Source organism: Podarcis tiliguerta, assembly GCF_965153285.1.
Source record: "Podarcis tiliguerta genome assembly, chromosome: 11".
NCBI lineage: Eukaryota > Metazoa > Chordata > Lepidosauria > Squamata > Lacertidae > Podarcis > Podarcis tiliguerta.
In genome coordinates, this window is record NC_139544.1 from 13,332,718 (window position 1) to 13,354,800 (window position 22,083).

At 44.0% G+C, this 22,083-nt stretch overlaps 1 protein-coding gene across 1 annotated transcript in view; it reads right to left on the reverse strand.

Moving 5' to 3' along the window:
* ROR2 (receptor tyrosine kinase like orphan receptor 2) overlaps positions 1–1,517 on the reverse strand; it is a 158,737-nt gene extending 157,220 nt beyond the window's left edge. The window contains exon 1 of the mRNA XM_083403890.1: positions 1,169–1,517. Within this exon, the coding sequence (XP_083260016.1) occupies positions 1,169–1,241 (73 nt within the window). The 5' untranslated portion in view covers positions 1,242–1,517. The remainder of the gene's footprint in view (positions 1–1,168) is intronic.
* Between the last annotated feature and the right edge of the window lie 20,566 nt (positions 1,518–22,083).

Here is a 22,083-nt window from a genome sequence, read left to right on the forward strand (position 1 = left end):
ACAGAGACGGGGGCGGGGGCGCGCGCGTAACGCTGGATGGAGCCGCGTAACTCTGCCCAAACTTTCCAAACCACCATTACGCATCACGATGCTCACCTTCCCCATCCCATCTTCTCTCCCTCTCGGTGGGGAATACTGCGATGTTTTTATTTTGCACAATAAAGTATAAGGGGTAGGGGGTGGGGGTGGGATGGAGAGAGAGGAGGGCCGGATGGCGCTGCTGGGCTTTTGCAGATGAAAGGGTTTGGCAGGGCAACTCCCAACACGAGTGCACGGACGTAAATGTTCAATGGTGCTTCAGGAGAGCAGCAGCCCCCAATGGACTCTGCAGGGCGCCTTTCTGCGCGCCAAGTACAATACAGCCCGAGATTCGACGGCGATCCTTCGCGTAACCCAACGAGACGGACTCTTCCGCCTCAAGATGCGCGGATCCTGGGAAGTGAGCCGCCCCGCGCGCTTTCCTTCCGAGTAAGCATTAAAAAGGACACCGCTCCAAAAGTCCTACATAGGTAACTTACTTCCGAGTAAGCACACAAAGGGCGCAGCTTCAAAAGTCCTATCTAGATAACTTACTTACGAGTAAGGATCAAAAAGCGCGCAGCTTCAAACGTCCTACCTAGGTAACTTACATCCGAGTAAGCATACAAGCTTCAAAAGTCCTACCTAGATAAACTATTTCCTAGGGGGCGCGGTGGCAAGTTTCCTAGGCTCTTCCCCCCCCCCCCAAGGCTGCCGTTGTACCCGATGTGAAAAGGCATCAAGCAGGACTACTCGAGAGCAACCGGTTCGCCCCTCGACGGAGCTGCCACGGATTCCGATCGGGCTACTCCCGAGTTAAAAAACTAAATAAAATCTCCTTTTTACTCCTCCTGCGCGCCTTTGCCTAGACAGCAACTGGTTTTCGACGCCTCTTGGGGCGAAGTCTACATAGGGCTACTCGAGAGTAATCCTCCCAGCTGAGGGAGTCCAGAGAGCTCTCCCTTCCAAGACATAAATGGAGGGCGCGCGCCCTCGACGGCATCCCGTGGCGCGGGTCTACTCGAGAGCAAGTCGGGGGTCGGCCAACGGGGAAACGGGCGAGCCGTCGGGGCGACTGCGGCGTAAGACCGGCGGTGCTGCTGCTGCTGCTGCAGCCCGAGAGCCGCCGTCGGGGCGCTTCCAGCCTTACCTGCCGCGTCGAGGAAGAGGACGAAGGCGGACGCCGCCAGCACGGCTACGAAGGTGGCGCTGGCTGCCCCCATGCTGGCGCCGGCCAAGAGAGAAGGACGAAGGGGCCGCCGCCGCCGCCGCCGCACAAAGAGCCCTTTGTGGCCACCCTCGCCTCTTCGGCTGGCGAAGGTGGCGGACGCTGCTGGCGGCGCTTCCCGAGGATGCTGCCTTCTTGCGGGCTCCCTGGACGTCGAGCGACGGAGAAGCTGCTGCTGCTGCCGCCTCCTCTCCGCCTCCTCCTCCCGCGAGCGGACGCTGCCCGAGGGGAGGAACGCGGCGGCGGCGCCGACTGAGTCCGCCTGCTGGGAGCGCGCCTCCCTTCGCCCGCCGGCCAGCCCAGTCAGCCCAGCCAGGACGCTGCTCCTCGCGTGCACGGAGCGAGCGCACGGCAGCCCCCAAGGGAAGGCGAGGGGCGGGGAAGGCGCGCCCCCGACGCCGCTATCGCGATCCCTCGCGCCGAGCAAGCGGAGAAGCAGGGGGCGCGCCTCCGCGAGGCGTGAGGGGAAGGGTGGCCGGGTTCGGGCAGGGGCGCGCGCATCTGGAGGAGAGCAAATGGAGATCTGGAAGCACAGAGTTGAAGAACTGGAAGGGGGCTTCGTGGGTCATTTGTCCAACCGAACCTTTTGCCCAGCATGGGACTCGAACCCCTGACTCTTCGATTAAGTCTCATGCTTAGAGTTGCCATATTTCAGAAAGGATGAGGGCTGCCATATTTTTAAAAGTAGTAGAGTTGCCTAGTTTCATCATTACAGTGGTACCTCGGGTTACATACGCTTCAGATTACATACACTTCAGGTTACACACTCCACTAAGCCAGAAAAAGTGCTTCAGGTTAAGAACTTTGCTTCAGGATGAGAACAGATATCGTGCAGCAGCGGCGCGGCAGCAGTGGGAGGCCCCATTAGCTAAAGTGGTGCTTCAGGTTAAGAACAGTTTCAGGTTAAGTACGGACCTCCGGAACGAATTAAGTACTTAACCCGAGGTACCACTGTATTATTTTGGAAGACTACAAAATGGTTGAGCTTTTTTCTTTTCTTTTTCTTTTAGGAATAACGTACATCAAAATTTTGGACAAAGTGCTGCCTTTTGGAAAATTCACACACATACCCCACGTCAATTCCATCTTTCAAATCAACCTTTGAAGTAAGGAAGCCCCGATCATCCCCTTCATGAATCACTGCCTTGCCGTGGCGAAGGGGCTTGAAGAACTCAGAGAAGCTATGAACTATGCCGAGCAGGGCACCCATGATGAACAGGTCATAGTGGAGAGTTTTGACCAAACGTGATCCACCTGGAGCAGGAACCGGCAAGCCACTCCAGTATCCCTGCCAAGAAAACTCCATGGACAAAGACAATAGAGACATCACCTTGCCAACAAAGGTCCGTATAGTAAAAGCGATGGTTTTCCCAGTAGTGATGTATGGAAGTGAGAGCTGGACCATAAAGAAGGCGGATCGCCGAAGAATTGACGTTTTTGAATTATGGTGCTGGAGGAGACTCTTGAGAGTCCCATGGACTGCAAGAAGATCAAACACATCCATTCTTAAGGAAATCAGCCCTGAGTGCTCCAGCTGAGGCTCCAATACTTTGGCCACCTCATGAGAAGAGATGACTCACTGGAAAAGACCCAGATGTTGGGAAAGATGGAGGGCACAAGGAGAAGGGGATGACAGAGGACGAGATGGTTAGACAGTGTTCTCGAAGCTACCAGCATGAATCTGACCAAACTGCGGGTGGCAGTGGAGGACAGGAGTGCCTGGCGTGCTGTGGTCCATGGGGTCACGAAGAGTCGGACACGACTGAATGACTAAACAAAAGCCCCGATCATGCTCTACGGTCTGAGCTGTCTGCCCAATGGTAGCCATCTTCAGATACCCTCTGGAGGGTAGGACTCGAACCAAAGGCTTCAAGTTACACAAGAAAGGAGATTTGAACTATAAACAGGAAGAACTTTCTGGCAGTAAGAGCTGTTCAGCAGTGGAACGGTCTTTCTCAGGAGATGGTGGACTCTCCTTCCTCGGAGGTTTTTAAGCAAAGGTTGGATGGCCATCCGTCATGGATGCTTTAGCTGAATTTCCTGCATTCCAGGATCAATCCCTGCTGGCTGGGAAAGGCTCCTGGAGGACACCCCAGCAAACCACAGCCAGTCAGTGTCATGGTTCATGCCTCAGGTTAAGCCAAACCATGGTTGGCCGGCGCCCAGACATGACAGCGCAGCCACTCTGCTCATCACCCTTTGCTCTGCTGCTTAGTGTTGAGCTAAGTCGTGACTGGGCTTAGCCATACCTCCCAACCCAGGTTTGTGGTTCAGACCAGGGTTTCCCAAACTTGGGTCGCCATCTGTTTTTGGACTGCAATTCCCATCATCACCACTGGTCCTGCTAGCTAGGGATGGTGGGAATTGTAGTCCAAAAAACAGCCGGAGACCTAAGTTTGGGAAACCCTGGTTTAGACTAACCATAGTTTGCAACCCAGGTTTGGTTGGAGGCTTGCCATTTGTCTGGGAAACTAAACCACTAGGGCAGGCATGGCCAAACTTGGCCCTCCAGCTGTTTTGGGACTACAATTCCCATCATCCCTGACCACTGGTCCTGTTAGCTAGGAATGATGGGAGTTGTAGTCCCAAAACAGCTGGAGGGCCAAATTCGGCTATGCCTGCACTCGGGAGTTCATATCCTTATCATCAAAAGACTACAAATTCCCACCAACTGTCTACATTCTGTCTGACATACATGTGTAGCCACTGACTTATTCTTATCTCCATGCCGTGTGCAAAAGGGGTGTGAGTTGTGAGTGGTTTGGAGGGCCCAATCCACATACATTAAGGCAGCAACTTGTACAAATTCAGCCATGTAAAGATGTGGCAAAGACAGTGATGCTAAATTCTCGAGAATAATCTTTTGGAGAATATTCTCAAGAATATATGTTATAGGACAAGTCAAAAAATACAATTGGCATGTTAAGGTTTGATACATGTAAATTCAGTAATAGGCTATCTTGTGCTTCTAATAGCTCTAACACTTAATAACTGTTTTGGTGACTAAAACACAGCTTGATAAACAAAACTATATGCATACATAAAAAATAAGCCATTAACATTAAATATATTATCATTATATGATAATATATTTCAGTATGACAATCTCTGGTAAATGGAACATTGTACCATTGAATGGCACTGCATAAAACAGTTACTGGCACTAAATAAAATTATAGAAAGTCAACTGTTTAAATCAAGGCCACCTCACATACTGTTACACATAATTGTATAGGCCAAGGTACTTTAAGTATATGAAACATTAAAGCAACTTTCTGTTAAAAAAATAAAAATCACACTGTATGGTCAATGGTATAGAATTGCTAAGAATAAAGTCACACCAAAATAGGAAAAAAGGCTATTACATATAGTTGAAATACATACGAACTCAAACGTTCATCAAATTAAATGAATAGCATTTTTAAAACTAAAAAAAAAGTTGTAACTGGGTCAAAAAAATCATTATTCATTACTTACACTGGCAATATCACAGCTTGACTTACTATTTACTAGATTTTTTAAAAATGTGGGTTGTAAAACTGGTTCTTACATTAGAATTTACAGTTTGAGGAGAATATTCTCCAGAGAGTTTTCTAGCATATTCTCGAGAATATTCTCCGGATAATATTCTCACCTCACATCACTAGGCAAAGAATTAGAAAGTGGGCAGGATTCTGGGGGAAATGACTTTGGCAATCTCATCTGCCATCGAACCCAATACACAATTTTGGCTTCAGGCGCAATCCCTGGAATATAACCCCCCATGTAAATTGTGGACTTTGCTCTACAGTGTAATGGGCCCAGAATATCCTCTTGGCACCCTTCAGAGGCCTACGAGTTCCCTACCACAAATTAAAAGTCTATTAAGAGCTAACTAATCTGCATTAAATCTTAGGCCATCCTTTCTCTGAAGTGATTTCATGTCTCTCCTCCAGGGCTGTTCCAGTAAAAGGAGTCTTTGCATGTTTATATCCCTGGAAACTTGCACCACAGCAAGAGAGGCATGTAGGAAGTATTCCTCCATGCGAAAAATCTCCTGTGTCTTTTCTCATGGGACCAGTTTCTTCAGTTTGACTAGTTCTGGTCAGCACAGACGAGGAGGGAGTGAATTTTTAATTTCCTGGGAAATGGAGCTTCAGCCAACCTTGAGTGGGAGATTTACTGCAGGCAAGCCAGACCTTCCCTTAGTTGTTAAAAAAGAAAATTCCTGACTTAAGATTCTTTTTTTTGCAATGAAGAAAGCAGGGGTCGACCTCAACTGAGTGATCCTTCTCCTTGCCCTCTAACCCACGACTTCTTTAGATCCGATTCTGTTTTTCGTCTGGAGTCATGAAAGAAGGGCATTTCTTGCTCAGAAATAACTTGCTGCTTACTCTATAAAGGTAAAGGGACCCCTGACAATTAGGTCCAGTCATGACCGACTCTGGGGTTGCGGCGCTCATCTCGCTTTATTGGCCAAGGGAGCCAGTGTACAGCTTCCGGGTCATGTGGCCAGCATGACTAAGCCGCTTCTGGCGAACCAGAGCAGCACACTGAAACGCCGTTTACCTTCCCGCCAGAGCGGTACCTATTTGTCTACTTGTACTTTGACGTGCTTTCGAACTGCTAGGTTGGCAGGAGCAGGGACCGAGCAACGGGAGCTCACCCCGCCGCGGGGATTCAAACCGCTGACCTTCTGATCAGCAAGTCCTAGGCTCTGTGGTTTAACCCACAGCACCACCCGCCGCCCGCTTACTCTATATTCACCCACATTTCAAGAACATGGCTTCACCCAAAGAATCCTGGGAGCTGTCATTTAACCCTGCCACAGCTACAATTTCCAGTAGCGGCGGTATCAAAATTCTTAGCAGCAGTATCGGAAGTCATGTACTTTAAATGTGGAAAGTTAGGGTATGGGTTAGTGGAAGCTTCCCTATAGGGCAAAGTGGGGCACAGCCCTCCCAAGATTCTGATTCCCCAAAACCTCCAGAAAGCATTATCCTTGGCCAAAGTCTTTCTGTGGCTTTTCAAAGCCAAAGTTCAGTCTCTCTCTTGTCACCCAGAGTTACAAGGTGTGACTGGAAAGTTCAGTGAATGGTCACAGAAATTGGACAGTGAGAAATATTTGAACATATACCTTGCAGGCCTTCAAATTGGCCCCCTCGGATATAATTCACTATCGACAACGTCCGTAGAACTGTTGGAAACTTCTGGAGAAGTCTTCTTTTCGCACTGTTTCCAGTTCCCTTGTCACAGCAGCTTGGGCGTGTGAAATGTTGGGAAATCTGTGCCCTTTCAGTGCAGATTTCAGTTTTGGAAAAAGAAAGAAATCCGGTGGGGCCAGATTGGGAGAATATGGAGGGTGGGACAACTTAGTAACCTTAGTAACGATCGTGGTTCAAATCCCCGCGACAGGGTGAGCTCCCGTTGCTCGGTCCCAGCTCCTGCCAACCTACCAGTTTGAAAGCACGCCAAAAAGTGCAAGTAGATAAATAGGTACCACTCTGGCAGGAAGATAAATGGCGTTTCTGGGCTCTGCTCTGGTCTCGGTGTTCCATTGTGCCAGAAGCGGCTTAGTCATGCTGGCCACATGACCCAGAAAAACTGTTTGCGGACAAACGTCGGCTCCCTCGCCTGTAAAGTGAGATGAGCGCCACAACCCCAGAGTCATCTGCTACTGGACAAGTGTCAGGGGGTCCTTTACCTTTTTTATGGAATTCTTCGGCCACCATGTGGATGGTCAAACGCCAATCCCACATCAATAACTCACGATCTCTGTTGACATCTGCCGCCTTTCTGCTCATTGACGGTCTTCCAGACCAAGGGTCATCCTCAATGGTTTGCCAACCTTCACAGAGAGGCTTAAACCACTCCTACACTGTCTTTTGTGTTAGAGCTTCATCTCAGTACACAATTTGTGAGCATTTCGTGGGTTTCCGATGCTGACTGTATGTTCGAATATTTTTCGCTGTCCAATTTCTGTGACCATTCACTGAACTTTCCAGTCATACTTTGCATTATTAATACATTTACTCAGAGTCAGTATAGTGTAGTGGTTAGTGTCTTGGACTAGGACCCGGGAGACCAGAGTTATTAGGTTCTTGTTGTTTTTATTTTGATTATACAGGGCCTTCTCTGTAGTGGTGCCCGCCCTGTGGAACGCCCTCCCTTCAGATGTGAAGGAAATAAGCAGCTATCCTATCTTTAAAAGACATCTGAAGGCAGCCCTGTTTAGGGAAGTTTTTAATATTTATTGCTGTATTGTTTTCAACACTCAATTGGGAGCCGTCCAGAGTGGCTGGGGAAACTCAGCCAGATGGGCAGGGTATAAATAATAAATTATTATTATTATTATTATTATTATTATGTATTTTGTGGTTTTATATTATTATTTTATTCTGTGAACTTTCCTGAGACCTATGGGTGTAGGACAGTATATAAATTCTATTATTATTATTATTATTATTATTATTATTATTATTATTAATCCCCAGTCATCCATGACCCTCTTTATGTGACCTTGGGTCAGTCACTGTCTCAGCATAATCCACCTTACGGGGTTGTTGTGGGGGAGAACTATATATACCACTGGCAGATGGATGTGGTCCCACTAGCGCAAGCTTCCTCAACCTTGGCCCTCCAGCTGTTTTTGGCCTACAACTCCCATGATCCTTCGCTAGCAGGACCAGTGGTCAGGGATGATGGGAATTGTAGTCTTAAAACATCTGGCGGGCCAAGGTTGGGGAAGCCTGCACTATGGTTTTTACCAGCATGGACCCCTCTCTGTTAGGAATGTTGGTGTGGCCTCCCAACCCACAAATCTAGCGATTTCGATTGCTTGGTAAAACAAAATAGATGGGAAAAATGAGTACTAACTTTAGGACACATTGTAAAAAATGATTTGTGAGATGGTGCCTTTTTTTTAACGGTCCTGCTTATTCTTAAATGATAGTAAAAAAAATAATCTGAAAATATTGATGTGATGATATCTAATCCCTGATAAGTTCATAAGTATAGTTTGGCTAATTATTAGAAGCAGTGACATGAAACAGGAAATGATTTGTATGCCCTGTGGCCATGCCTGTACGGCAAAGAGTTTGGATAAGAATCCATCAATGAATAAGAGGAATAATTGACTTCATTAGAGACAAATCCTCTTATAGTCTTCTTGAGTTACATTGAGAGGAAATCTCCCATTCTTGTAAAAATCTGAATCAACTTATGCTGACAGCAGCTCACATATTAATCACTCAGCTTTGGAAAAACTCAAAGACGCATGCTGCAGATGACTAGATAGCAAAAGTTATGGGATGTTTTAATGATCGGCAAGCTTTCCCTTGAATTAAATACAGTTGATAGGGGGAAAGAAAATTGTATGCAGGAATGCACTGACTATTTAGGATACACACAATTGCGTAGAAAGCCACAAATATTTAAAAGATTTGGTATATGTTGATAATAGTCTCTTGGTAGACATTTTTGGTTATGGCACGCAACAATAATATGGACTGAATGATGGGTAAGTGGAAAGAATTGCTGCATCTTCAGTAGATAGTTTATAGCTGTTTTTTTCCTGGGATTATCTTTTAATACTGTGCTGATTTAAACACATACAAATATATATTTTAAATAAATAGTAATGTTAAAGGTAAAGGGACCACTGACCATTAGGTCCATGACTAAGCCGCTTCTGGCAACCCAGAGCAGTGCATGGAAATGCCATTTACCTTCCCACCACAGTGGTACCTATTTATCTACTTGCACTTGTACTGGTGTGCTTTCAAACTGCTAGGTTGGCAGGAGCAGGGACTGAGCAACGGGAGCTCACTACATTGCAGGGATTCGAACCGCCAACCTTCTGATCAGCAAGCCCTAGGCTCTGTGGTTTTTAACCCACAGCACCACCCATGTTAATAGTAATAGTTAATAGTAATATTACCAATCAATATATAATAGTAATATTACCAATCAATATATAATAGTAATATTACCAATCAATATATACTTAATCAAAAAGACTAATAGATTAGTGAATCAATGAGCAGCGAAATCTGAAAGCAGCTGGAGTGGGCGCCTGCTGGCAGGACATTGGACCATTTTTACTCCCATTGATTCCAGCTGGGGGAATTACCTACAGTCTTCAGGACTGGTGCAGTTCCATGGGGAGGGTGTGTTAGTGGAAGGACCTGGGATTCTGCAAACCCACAGCCTCTCCCACTAGTCCCATGACACTCCTTGGAAATGCATCTTTTTTTCCTGAGCTCCGAAGTCCGAGGGCTTACCTTTCCACAACCTCACAGAAAAGTCATACCAGGTTGGACCTCTTATCCGCAAGGGCAGGACTCCTTTGCTTCCCTCTGAAAGGGAGTTCTGAAGAACAATGTTCCATGGAAAGCCTTTCAGGGGGGACTTGTATCTGGGTAGACGTTGGGGACGCTGAGGTTCAGCTCCGAGGGCCTTCTGGCGGTTCCCTCACTGTGAGAAGTGAGGTTACAGGAAACCAGGCAGAGGGCCTTCTTGGCAGTGGCGCCTGCCCTGTGGAAAGCCCTCCCATCCAATGTCAAGGAAACAAACAACTATAGTGGGACCTCGGGTTAAGAACTTAATTCGTTCTGGAGGTCTGTTCTTTACCTGAAACTCTTCTTAACCTGAAGCACCACTGTAGCTAATGGGGCTTCCTGCTGCCGCTGCGCCGCCGCTGCACAATTTCTGTTCTCATCCTGAAGCAAAGTTCTTAACCTGAGGTAATACTTCTGGGTTAGTGGAGGCTGTAACCTGAAGCGTATGTAACCTGAAGCGTATGTAACCCAAGGTACCACTGTATCTGACTTTTAGAAAACATCTGAAGGCAGCCCTAAAGTTTTTAGTGTTTTATGTTTTATCGTGTTTTTAATATTCTGTTGGGAGCTGCCCAGAGTGGCTAGGGAAACCCAGCCAGCTGGGCAGGGTATAAATTATTATTATTATTATTATTATTATTATTATTATTATTATTATTTGCTGTAAATATTCTTAACCAGTTGATGCCCTGTGGATTTGCAGAACAAAGGTGGGATATAAATATTTTAATAAATATGCACAGAATGAGTCACATCTCACAGGATTAATGTGTTTCAAAGTGCTGTCACTCACGTCGTGTGTCAAACAATATGAGGGTGGGGGAGGAAAACATTTGTGGAGGCTTGTAAACTTTGAAGCCTGCATAAATAAAAGTATGGCTATGGATGTGGCTTCACCAGTTTGTTTTCTTATTCTTAACTGCAGCCTGATCATCTATGTAACTTCTAAGTGAAGTGATCAAAAACCAATTGCTCTTTCTAACAAACTGTCCAGATTCATTATAAGAGCACTGCGCAGTCTTAAGAAGAAGCTGTCCCAGAGAACATGACCCTCTCTTGAAAACACAGGGGGATTACATTTCACTAATTTCACTGTTAAAAGTAAATTTGTGTAACTTTACCCAATAAGGGACTGAAAACTCTTTCTGCTCGTTCTTTGAAACTTGCAAAACATTTCAAAAGTGATTTATTGCAGTTGTCAAAGTCATTTGGACAAGAACTCAAACAGTATGTTGTCTTGCTTATTTTAGTTATTTTGTTTTGTATGCATGTAAAGGAGGCTTCAGTTGGGAGGAATCATTCCATAAAGCAACCACAGAAATATTCTGAGCACATTTCGCATGAGGACACGGCTAACAAAGCTGCATTCTTTGCCTGGAGGTCAGCGGTTCTTCAGGCTTGTTTAAGAAACTCCAGGGGGGGATTTTTTAATCCAAAGTCCATTTTCCATATTGCCTCAGAACCATGCAAACATTCTCCTATGTGTCTGTAGGTGTTGGGACTTACATTTAAAGCTCTAAACTGCATTGCACCGAGAGCATTTCTTACAAGAAGAATGTTTGCAATTAAGAAGTTTTAATTTTATTGTACACCACTTAAATAAGTAATTTTAAAGCAAAATATACATATTAAAACATCATCAGCATCTTTTTGGCACCAGCTTACGACATTTTTATTCGCCCAGGCATTTGTATTACAGTGGTACCTCTGGTTGCAAACGGGATCCGTTCCGGAGGCCTGTTCGCAAATATGAAAAGCCCGCAACCTGAAGTGCCGTCTCTGCGCAGGTGCGTGGCACAATTTGGTGCTGGTGGGAGGGAGCAGAAACAAGGCAGAGGACAGAGCTCTGTGTGCTGTGCAGTTTGCCTTGTACCCCCTAAGCCAGGTGTAGGCAAACTCCAGCCCTCCAGATGTTTGGGACTACAATTCCCATCATCCCTGACCACTGGTCCTGTTAGCTAGGGATGGTGGGAATTGTAGTCCCAAACATCTGGAGGGCTGGAGTTTGCCTATGTCTGCCCTAAGCTAACCCGCTGCCTTCATGTAATGTGGAGAACACTGTCCCATTTATAGCCAGTGTTGAAGTCAAGTGAGGGAGGCAGGAATATTGTCCGCCTCAGACAGCAAAAGCTCTTGGGTTGGTCGTGATGAATCTGTAACAGAATGACTGAGTGCACTCAAGCAACTTTAGCTTTGTCCTGTATTTAGGATAGGAAGAAGCACAAAATAGTGCATTCACTAGTGTGGACACAGGGGAATCTCCCCAGGTTTCATCAAGCTGACTTTCATGGTTTGAAAATAAAACCAGTGGTCAGTGCCTTAGATCCAAAATTGGCCTCCACAGTCACTTAGGGACTCATTGTTAAAACCGTGTTTATGTAAGACAATCTTACTCGGCTACGAGTGATCGCCAAAGAAGATCTCCGTATCATTGGAAGAAAGTTATGTTGAAATAAATATGTTGTTTCCAAGAAAATGTTTTCAGGATCCACATTATCCACAAATTCTTTCAATCGGAAGCTGCAGGAGCCCCATCGGATGTTCGGCTTTCAAAAGAACATTCGAAAACCAGAACACTCACTTCTGGTTTTCAATCGTTTGGGAGCTGGAACGTTCGGCTCCCAAGGCGTTTGGGAACCGAGGTACAACTGTATATGTAATGATCAATATAATGACATACGGTAATTGTATTTAGGGCCCATGGTATTGCAAGCTCCTATTAATTTAAATGGGGCTTCTCTATTCCCTAGTGCAGAGAAACCGCCTGGTGGATTGTGTCCTTTAAAAAATATCTGACTTGCTCAGCATAAAAAGCTGGAACTGTATGCACAGCCTTCTTGCTAACTTCCCACCGCCAAAGCCAGCTGACTCAAAAACTCACATTGCTTCCAAGACGTGCTTAGACTTATTACCTGGCAAGCCACCAAGAGAAGGTTTTACACACTTGAGAAGCAGACACAAAGAATGTCGTTCTGTACACCTTTGCACAGCGAATACATTAGACTGAGACAGTACTGGGAAGAAGTCATCATCTGTTATTCAAAACCAAACACTGCTATGAATGCAGAGGGGGATGTGGTCTCTACAACTCATGCTCTCAAATTGTGGAGCAAACTCTGCAGCTCTGTTGTGCAGCTGAAGGGCTTTAGATCTATGGCAGATCTTGGCAGTTCTCAGTATCTGATCTCATGACAATTCCCTTAAAATGCTACATAGGTGTTATTGTATCCCAGTGCACATAGTAAGAGTAAAAGGAGAGAGATCTATGAACTGATAGAGACGTTGGTTTTAAAAATCATACTTCCATCTAGGGTGGGAATGCCCCTTGGTTGACATGTATTGGGATGATGTAATTACTGGAATCATCATTTCATAAAATGTGAGTCGCTTGTTAGACTAATGTCTTAACTTGCCCTTGTCTATACCTCTCATGCCCCTGTTGTACCTTGTAACTTGTGCCTTGCTACGTACCAATCTGAACAATGCATTAAGGCCTTTGGCAGAAACAGCGCTGCGAGTTGGAGTTCATTGTCTGGCAGTGAAGGCCAGGACAGGTAAATGGATTGGGAAAGATCTCTGACTGAGGGCAGAAAACACACTATGCAAAAATGCATATAGCAGCCAGCCCAAAGGGGTGAGTGTGAAATACAGGAAAGAAGTGGCTCTGTGGTCTAAACCACTGAGCCACTTGGCTTGCCGATCAGAAGGTCAGCGGTTCGAATCCCTGTGACGGAGTGAGCTCCCGTTGCTCTGTCCCAGCTTCTGCCAACCTAGCAGTTCGAAAGCATGCCAGTGCAAGTAGATAAATAGGTACCACTGTGGTGGGAAGGTAAACAGCATTTCCGTGCGCTCTGGTTTCCGTCACAGTGTCCCGTTGCACCAGAAGCGGTTTAGTCCTGCTGGCCACATGACCCGGAAAGCTGACTGTGGCAAACACTGGCTCCCTCTGCCTGGAAAGCGAGATGAGCGCCACAACCCCATAGTCGCCTTTGACTGGACTTAACCGTCCAGGGGTCCTTTACATTTACCTTACAGGAAAGAGTGCTTAAACCTTTGACTCTCTGTTTGAAACTGCTCCATTCAAAGACTGTTTTTCATTAAAATTAAGGAGCCACCAAGGTGTCATGAAACACACTTGTGTGTAACTTGTAGTTAGGCCCGAGGTCTTGGAGAGCTGCCAGTTGATATGGACAGTATGAGGCCAGATGGATCAATGGTCTGACTCAGCATAAGACCAGAAACTCCAAGTGTCCCTATTTTCCAGGCCCAGATTTACAGAAACTCTCCTGGTTTCTGATTTGACCCTGGAATGTCCCGCTTTTCCTTAGGACGTTCCTATTTTCATTGGGAAAATGTTGAAGGGTATGGAGTAATGCGACCACGAAGCCAAGGAGATAAGTAACTATACAACCTTTAGAAGACATCTAAAGGAAGCTCTGTATAGGGAAGTTTTTAAATGTTTAATGTTTTATTATGTTTTTATATATGTTGGAAGCCGCCCAGAGTGACTGGGGCACCCCAGTCAGATGGATGGGGTATGAAATTATTATTATTATTATTATTATTATTATTATTATTATTATTATTATTTATTATCATCATCAGTGCTTTTTTCTAAAAAAATGTTTAGAGGTACTCTCATTTCGACTCAAGTAAAATCTCCCTTTTATAGTCCTAATCGGGAAAAATAAATACAGTAAATGGACAAAAGTACAAAGATTCACTAAATATTTAGGGCTATGCGTACCCCTACATACCCCCAGAAAAAAGCACTGATGCTGATTAGACGCCCTTATTTTCATTGAAGAAATGTTGGAGGGTATGTAATACCTCTTTGTTGGTTCTCACGATGCTGAGATACCGGTAATCAACCCCCCAAATCTTAGCCTCATGAAGGCTAAAACCACCCACCATATAAATTCCTACTCCATGCTGAAAACATAAAATAAAGGCCCACAAGTACAAAAGAGCAGACAGCTTCTGGTTTGCTCACCCTATTCCTTTACATCTTTAGAATGTATGGTGGTGCTCTTCAACATCTGGTCCCAAACTGTTTGCTTTCCATTTGATGAAAAAACATCTACGCAGAGATCTGCTTGCATGACCATCTGGTTTTAAAATGTGTCTGATGCTACAAGCCATAGATGCTTTCTGATAGTTGACTAACACCCCGATCCTATGCATGCTTTCTGAGAAGCGAGTGCCAATAAATTCAATGAGCCTTCCTTCCCAGTAAGTGTGCTTAGGATTGTAGCCACATACTTCAAAACCATCGATAAACTTTGGACAGATACATTTTTTTTAAAAGGGTATTTTATATTTATATATTGACTCCTTTTTTTCATCTTGCTGTTGAGATCTGGTGTTGCTAAGGCTTTAGTTCGTAAAGTTTCCAATGGTCTCATAATTGCTTCCAGAATCCAGAGAAACTTCGTCTGGCTCAACGCACTCAACCTACCACAAATGTTAGTTGTTTATTGGGGGCTTGATTCCCCCCCCCCCCAGTGTCATGGAAACAGCCATGCTGAAACAGCTCCCACCCACCCCCCACTTAAAATGCACGGTTGGAACTAACAAGATAATTGGTCCTGCTTTTGTAAAGTTATCACTTCCTCAGCAGTCGTTATATCTAATTTAGTTTGCATTGGCAGACCTGTCTTAGCACCAGGTTCGTGCTCCTTCATTCCAGAGGAATGCATCTAGAATTATCACCGCACACTAGTTTTTTCTCCATGGTTGTTAATATAGGTTAAAATCATCATTCAGTCTAGAAGAATACATTGAAACTGGGGCTGGAGAGGTGAGGGAACTACCTTTTTAAACATTATTTAGCCACTGTAGTTGCTTAAAATGTATAAAGGGAAAAATATTGAATTGTATCCAGTGATAATGGCCTTCAGCAGCCAGCAGAGACATTGCCAGGGGGTGAATTCATGGGGTCTGGGGGTCTGACTTTGGAGCGTTTCCAGGAAGGTAATTAATTTCGGGGAAACTGAATTGGATTATGGTCCTGGTTACCGTGGAGGATATTACTTTGGGAGCCTAAATTAGTTCAAATGACTTTAGCTTGCCTCTTGTGACATTTAAAGTTAAACTCATGTCTATGCCTATGAATTAGAATTTGCAAATATCATGCAAATTTGTGCCTGTAGCGCTTTTAAGTACCTATCCATGCCCCCTGGCTATCGCTGAAAGCGTTTCTGCTTGCGCAAACTGAGGCGCCCAATTTTTGCCAATCCTCCCCCCACCGCAGCCACCTGCAGCCTCTGAAAATTGGTTTCTGGGGATTGGGGGACGTTCTAGAACAGTATAGGACACAGCATGGAAAACTGAAGTAAGTGGAAGGAGAGGAAGATCAGGGACAAGTGCCATAGCAAAAGCATTTTCTGCTATCACAAAGCCATTTAGATATAGTCCTATGTTATTCAGAATGTGATCCTAATTACAACCGTGTGTGTGTGTGTGTGTGTGTGTGACTATATCTGTTTTCCTTAACAAATGTTGCTATCTTTTGTATTTATCCAGTGCATTTAAAAGTTGCACAATAGGCTGAAATTCCACAGGTGACTCTTTTGCATCACCCAAACTACATGCCATGGTATGCTTCAGTTTCATTCATTCATTCATTCATGGCCCTCCCTTCCTCTAAGCAGCTCAAGGTGATTCAAAAAACCAAAGTGATGCACCAACAAGCACAAAACAACCCCTCTGCAGCTCCACAAATCCAACTCAATGGTGTAACATTGGAAAATGTCGGTCACTTCTCCTACCTGGGCAGTTATCATTCCACAAGGGCTGACAATGATGCTGAAATCCAGCATCACCTGAGCTCTGCGAGTGCAGCTTTCTCCCGACTGAAGTGCAGAGTGTTTGAGGACCAGGACATTTGCAGGGAAACCAAAATGTTTGTTTACAAAGCTATTGTACTACCAAGCTTACTGTATGCTTGTGAAACGTGGACCACCTATAAACGCCATCTCCAACTCCTTGAAAGATTCCATCAACGGTGTCTCTGGAAATTTTGACACATCACTTAGGAAGACAGGCGAACTAATTCTAGCGTACTGGAAGAAGCAAAGATCACCAGTGTCAAAGCGATGATTCGTCAACATCAACTTCGTTGGACTGGTCATGTTGTTCGTATGCCTGATTATTGTCTTCCAAAGCAACTACTCTATTCCGAACTTTAAAATGTGTCATGATGGTCAACAAAAGAGGTTCAAAGACTCTCTCAAGGCAGTTTTTTAAAAAACGTAGTATAAACACCGACAACTGGGAAACACTGGCCTGCGAGCACTCTAATTGGAGAACAGCCTTGACCAAAGGTGTCATGGACTTTGAAGACACTCAAACTCAGGATGAAAGGGAGAAACGTGCTAAGAGGAAGGCATGCTTGGCAAACCTTCATCGTGATCAACTCCCACCCGGAAACCTATGTCCCCACTGTGGAAGGACGTGTGGATCCAGAATTGGCCTCCACAGTCACTTGCGGACTCACTGTTAAAACTGTGTTTATGGAAGACAATCTTACTTGGCTACGAGTGATCGCCAAAAAGAAGAGACATGGTCCTCCTCTGCTTTATCTCCACAACAACCCTGTGATGTTAGTTAGTCTGAGAGATTGTGACTGGTCCAAGGTGATGCGATGAGTATCATGGTTGAATGGGAATTTGAACCCTGGTCTCCCACTCCCACTCAAACCATTCCACTGCACCGACTCTCATGCCCTGTCTCACCTCTGATTTCTGTCTGTCAGAAGTGCAAAAGCCACGAAAAGTGAGAACAGAACAGATGGCTGAACAGCCTTTGCAAATCTCTTCTGTGTTTGCTTTCTTCTTATAAAAGATCATGAGAGAATCGCAGCTTTTTACTTTCGACGTGAACAACACTAGCCTTCCTGTGAACTTGCTTCACCCCACGGCACTTTGCTGCGACATGGGATTTTGCTGCCATTGCCCTCCTCTGATCTTTCAGTCGCTCTGTGTGACATTCCAAGCTCTCACACTGAATAAAAGGACATGAGGAACTGCCTTCTCTTTTCTCAATCCATCTCGCTCAAGACTGCCTGGTCCAATCAGCAACGGTTCCTGCAAACATCTTTACAAGCCGTGCTGTACACTGCATACAGCACAGTTTTTATAGCTAATTTTTATTCCCATTATTCTATAGCTAAATGCATGAAGCAGCAACTGGCTGCTTTTCTAATGAGCACATCCAGGTAAATTACAGGCCAACCCTGTGATAGTTCTTCATTCACAATTCTTTGTAATCCCCATCTGTTTACATCAGCTGGTGTATAATACAGAAAGCAGTTTCCCCAGTTATATCATGGAGGTCTTTGTTTCCTCAGGTGTAAACATGCCCTATTCTTATACAGTGGGACCTCATCTCCCAAATGCCTTGAGACCTGAACGTTCCAGCTCCCGAATGGATGAAAACCAGAAGTAATTGTTCCGGTTTTTGAACATTCTTAGGAAGCTGAACGCCCAGCATGGCTTCCACGGCTTCTGATTGGCTGCAGGAAGCTGCTGCAGCCAATCAGAAGCTGTGCCTTGGTTCCTGAACCGCTTAGGAAATCAAACAGACTCCTGGAACGGATTAAGTTTGAGAAGCAAGGTCCCACTGTATCTGTAAAATACGCAAAACATTCAGATCCAATTCCAATTATTGGGGGAGTGTGTTGAACTCCAACACAGTGCATACAGGACTCATAACACTTTGGGTAAAATTGAGTGAGATGTGACCTTCTCTCAAACTGAAAGTGGAAACTTGTTTTTACTACTGACACAGCAAGTTGTGGTGAAATCAATCACTGTGTGGAGAGCCAGGATATGACATAGGCTTCACTTATGTTCTTACTTGAAGGCTCAAAATAGGACATGGGCAGGGTGTAGGCTTTCTGTGTGGAAGTCCAATTCACCCTGGATAATAAAGTGCTTTTTAGCATGACATAGGGAGCTATACTAGTCTAGTGCAGCAAAAAAAAGGAAAAAGAAAAAGTCTTATGATACCTTTGATGCATTTATTATCAAGTTACTATGCTGCTTTTTAAAAAACCACAATAGGACTTGTGCAGCTCTTATTTAGGAAAGTGTGCTCTGTCACATGTGCAGAGTGCCATTGCCTCCATTTCTCCCTTAAAAAAAAATCCAGATAAAAAGATTGGCAGGATTATTGTAATAACCTGCAGTTTTATAAGAGTATATATTAAAAGAAGATGAATAAACGAGCAAATTAAGTTACTTTGGATATGCAGAAGATATTAAAAATAAATTTAAGGAACCGCAGAAAGAGGGGGAAGGGAGTCAAGTTTTGAAATGTCAAAATGATTGTACAATTAGTGAAATATATAAATTTGAAAAGTATAATTTTTTTAAAAAAATTAAAATGTACTTCCATGATCAGGGAGAGAGCTTCTATGTAAGGGAGCCCAAGTATGATTTTGAAACAAGATTTACTCCATACTTCTCATACAGAAATTGATGCAAAGCCTAAGTTTTTGAATTCATTTTTCCTTACACCTACACATCTCTTGCACAAAAAAAACTTTTAAAATGCAAGGAAAACTTGCTTCCAGTTGCATAGTTTTCCTCTCCCCACATCCCCCAAAATAAATAAAAGTAGTTGAACTATTCATCGTCCAACACTTTTTTCTCTAAATTCAAAGAACAAAGCATTCCAACCAATAGACAATAAATGGAATTAAAAATACTGCTTCGTTTGAGCCAGGGCACAGCAGAACATATTTGTAATGCATGGATCAGTCCCGAAAATGTGTAGTAGACATAGCTGCTATATGTGCATAGTTCATCACACCATACTAACCAAAATAAACTTTGGTTACGTCTGAGCTTGGCCAGGTCACTGGGCTGGCCCGGAATTCCTCTGCAGCCTTTATTTCTCCCCTCACATCACAAATAACCAAAACATTGCAATTTATTAATGTCTAGGGTTTAGGAGGCTTCCCCCCAAATCTCTAGCAATACACATCCAGTTGACTATGCACATTAAGAACATAAGGAGAGTCTTACTGGATCAGAGCAAAGGCCTGTTTAGTCCAGCATTCTATGGTCACAGAGGTCCTGATTCACTGGATTGACTCTGCCAGTGCATTTGGACAACACAAACCTCTCTGGTGCCTTGCCTCTCTCCCTCCCGGTTATTAATAGTGACAACCTTCCCTGCCAGATTTCATAGAATTTCCTGGACTGGACTTCCCTCCTCCCGTTTGTGGGTCCTCTGGTTAATCATTTCCTCCTGCATCTTTTATAATAATCCAAATCTTTTACCTCTGCATTACAGTGGTACCTCGGGTTAAGTACTTAATTCGTTCCGGAGGTCCGTACTTAACCTGAAACTGTTCTTAACCTGAAGCACCACTTTAGCTAATGGGGCCTCCTGCTGCTGCCACGCCGCCGGAGCACAATTTCTGTTCTCATCCTGAAGCAAAGTTCGTAACCTGAGGTACTATTTCTGGGTTAGCGGAGTCTGTAACCTGAAGCGCATGGTACCTCGGGTCTCTCTAGCAAAAATTCACCATTAAACTACAAGTGTTATTCCAATCCTACTAGCAATTTTAACTGTTTAAAATGTTTTTTAAGATAAATTGTAAATTTCCCCCTTTCTTTATTACAATTTTGGTTTTCCTGATTTCTGATTCTTCTGGTCATTTCAGCCATTTCGGCATAATTCATCCGCTTCATCTGCCATTCTTCTCTGGTCGGGACTTTATACTCTTTCCATTTCTGGGCCAATAACATCTGCGCAGCCGTGGTCGTACACATACATAGTCTTTTCTGCTCCGTTGGTATTTTGACACCTAAAATTCCTAAAAGAAAGGCTCTGGGCTTTTTAGAAAAAGTTATTTCAAACATTTTTTTCCAGTTCAGTATACAGTCGTACCTTGCTTTTTGAACAGCTTAGTTCACGAACAACTCCCCTGTCTAATGAAACACATAAGAAATAAGACAAACGATACAAACTGTTGTAAGAATGTATTAGAAAAAATATAAAGAATAAGCTAAAAATGACAGGTACATTCATCATCAGAATGAGAGTATACACCGGGAAATGATAGGAAGCCCAATTACATACTTTTAATTTATGTTAGTAAATAGATAAGACAATAAGAAATAGTAAAATATAAATTAAACTTAATTTCTGTAATTATATAGAACATTACTTGCATATGGTTTTTGTTTATACAGTTTATATTTTTGTTTATTCAAGAAGATGTACACCATATTTGTTGTATAAGATTGTCAATAAAGCATCAATAAAATAAAATAAAATAAAATAAAAAGTTCACGAACAACTTGGAACTCGAGCGTCACAAACCTGGAAGTAGGTGTTCCTGTTTGTGAACTTTGACTTGGAAGCCGAACGTCCGGCGCGACTTCCTCAGCTTCCGGTTGGCTGCGGGATGTTCCTGCAGCCAATCGGAAGCCGAACATTGCTTTCTGAACGTTTGGAAAGTTGAACAGACTTCGGGAACACATTCTGTTTGAAAACCAAGGTACGACTGTAATGAGTAGCATTTCCATTGCAACCAGTCTAGCTACTGCTTTCAGCTACAGACCAATATATCTTAGAGCCAAACTCAATCTGCTGCTCATCTATGGCATGAATTTTCCGCACCAACCCTGATAACTATGTAAAACAACCTCAGTAGTTCAGAAGGGACTTTGATACATCGTACACCTCCCCGAAGTAATTTCCTAAATCATTAAAAAATATTTGGAAGGCATCTCTCCCCTTGTTTCCTTCTCTTTCAAGTCCACACACAAAGCATCTGTCTCCGGGTTCTCTTGCCCCTGTAAACACGCCACATGTTACTGAAACAGATGTTGGACAATTCCATGCAGAAGACAGATGCTGACGAGCTTTCATGTCATCAGAAGTGATATGTGGGAAAGCGGTACACACTATAATATTTCTGGCATTTCCTCTTCCTAAACACAAAAGCAAAACTCAACACTTAACTTTTTTTATTATTTGTTGGAAAAAAAGAGCAGCCCAGATACGTTCAAAGGAACAGATCCCCAGCGATCTGCATTAATGAGATCCTGAGGAGCATTTTGCAGCCTGAACTCTCTGACCCCTCATAAAAACCAGAAATACCTTTTGTTCTAAAGGAGAGGAGGAGGGAATATTTCACTCTTAATTTCTCAGGGCCTTGTTTCTACAATTTAAAGATGGAAAATTGCAACGGTGCTAGAAATGCAGTTTGATGGTGCTGAAAAATGGGGTGGATGACATAATGGTTCCTTCAAAAAAGCGCGTAAAAAAATTGATAGTTGCTCAAGACCAAACTCTCCTTTTTGTAGCTATTTGTAGCTTAGGTGGAAATTTTTTCCGGCTGCTCCCACCATGAGAAGGGAAAGATAATGATGACTTTTGCTGTTATTATTGGTTGCCATGCAGCATGTAAAGCAATGGAGAAGGCTTTAAGTTGAAGCATCAAAGAATTTTTACAAGCTTGGCCTGGAGGTGTATGATGCAGCCATCATGCTAAAACTA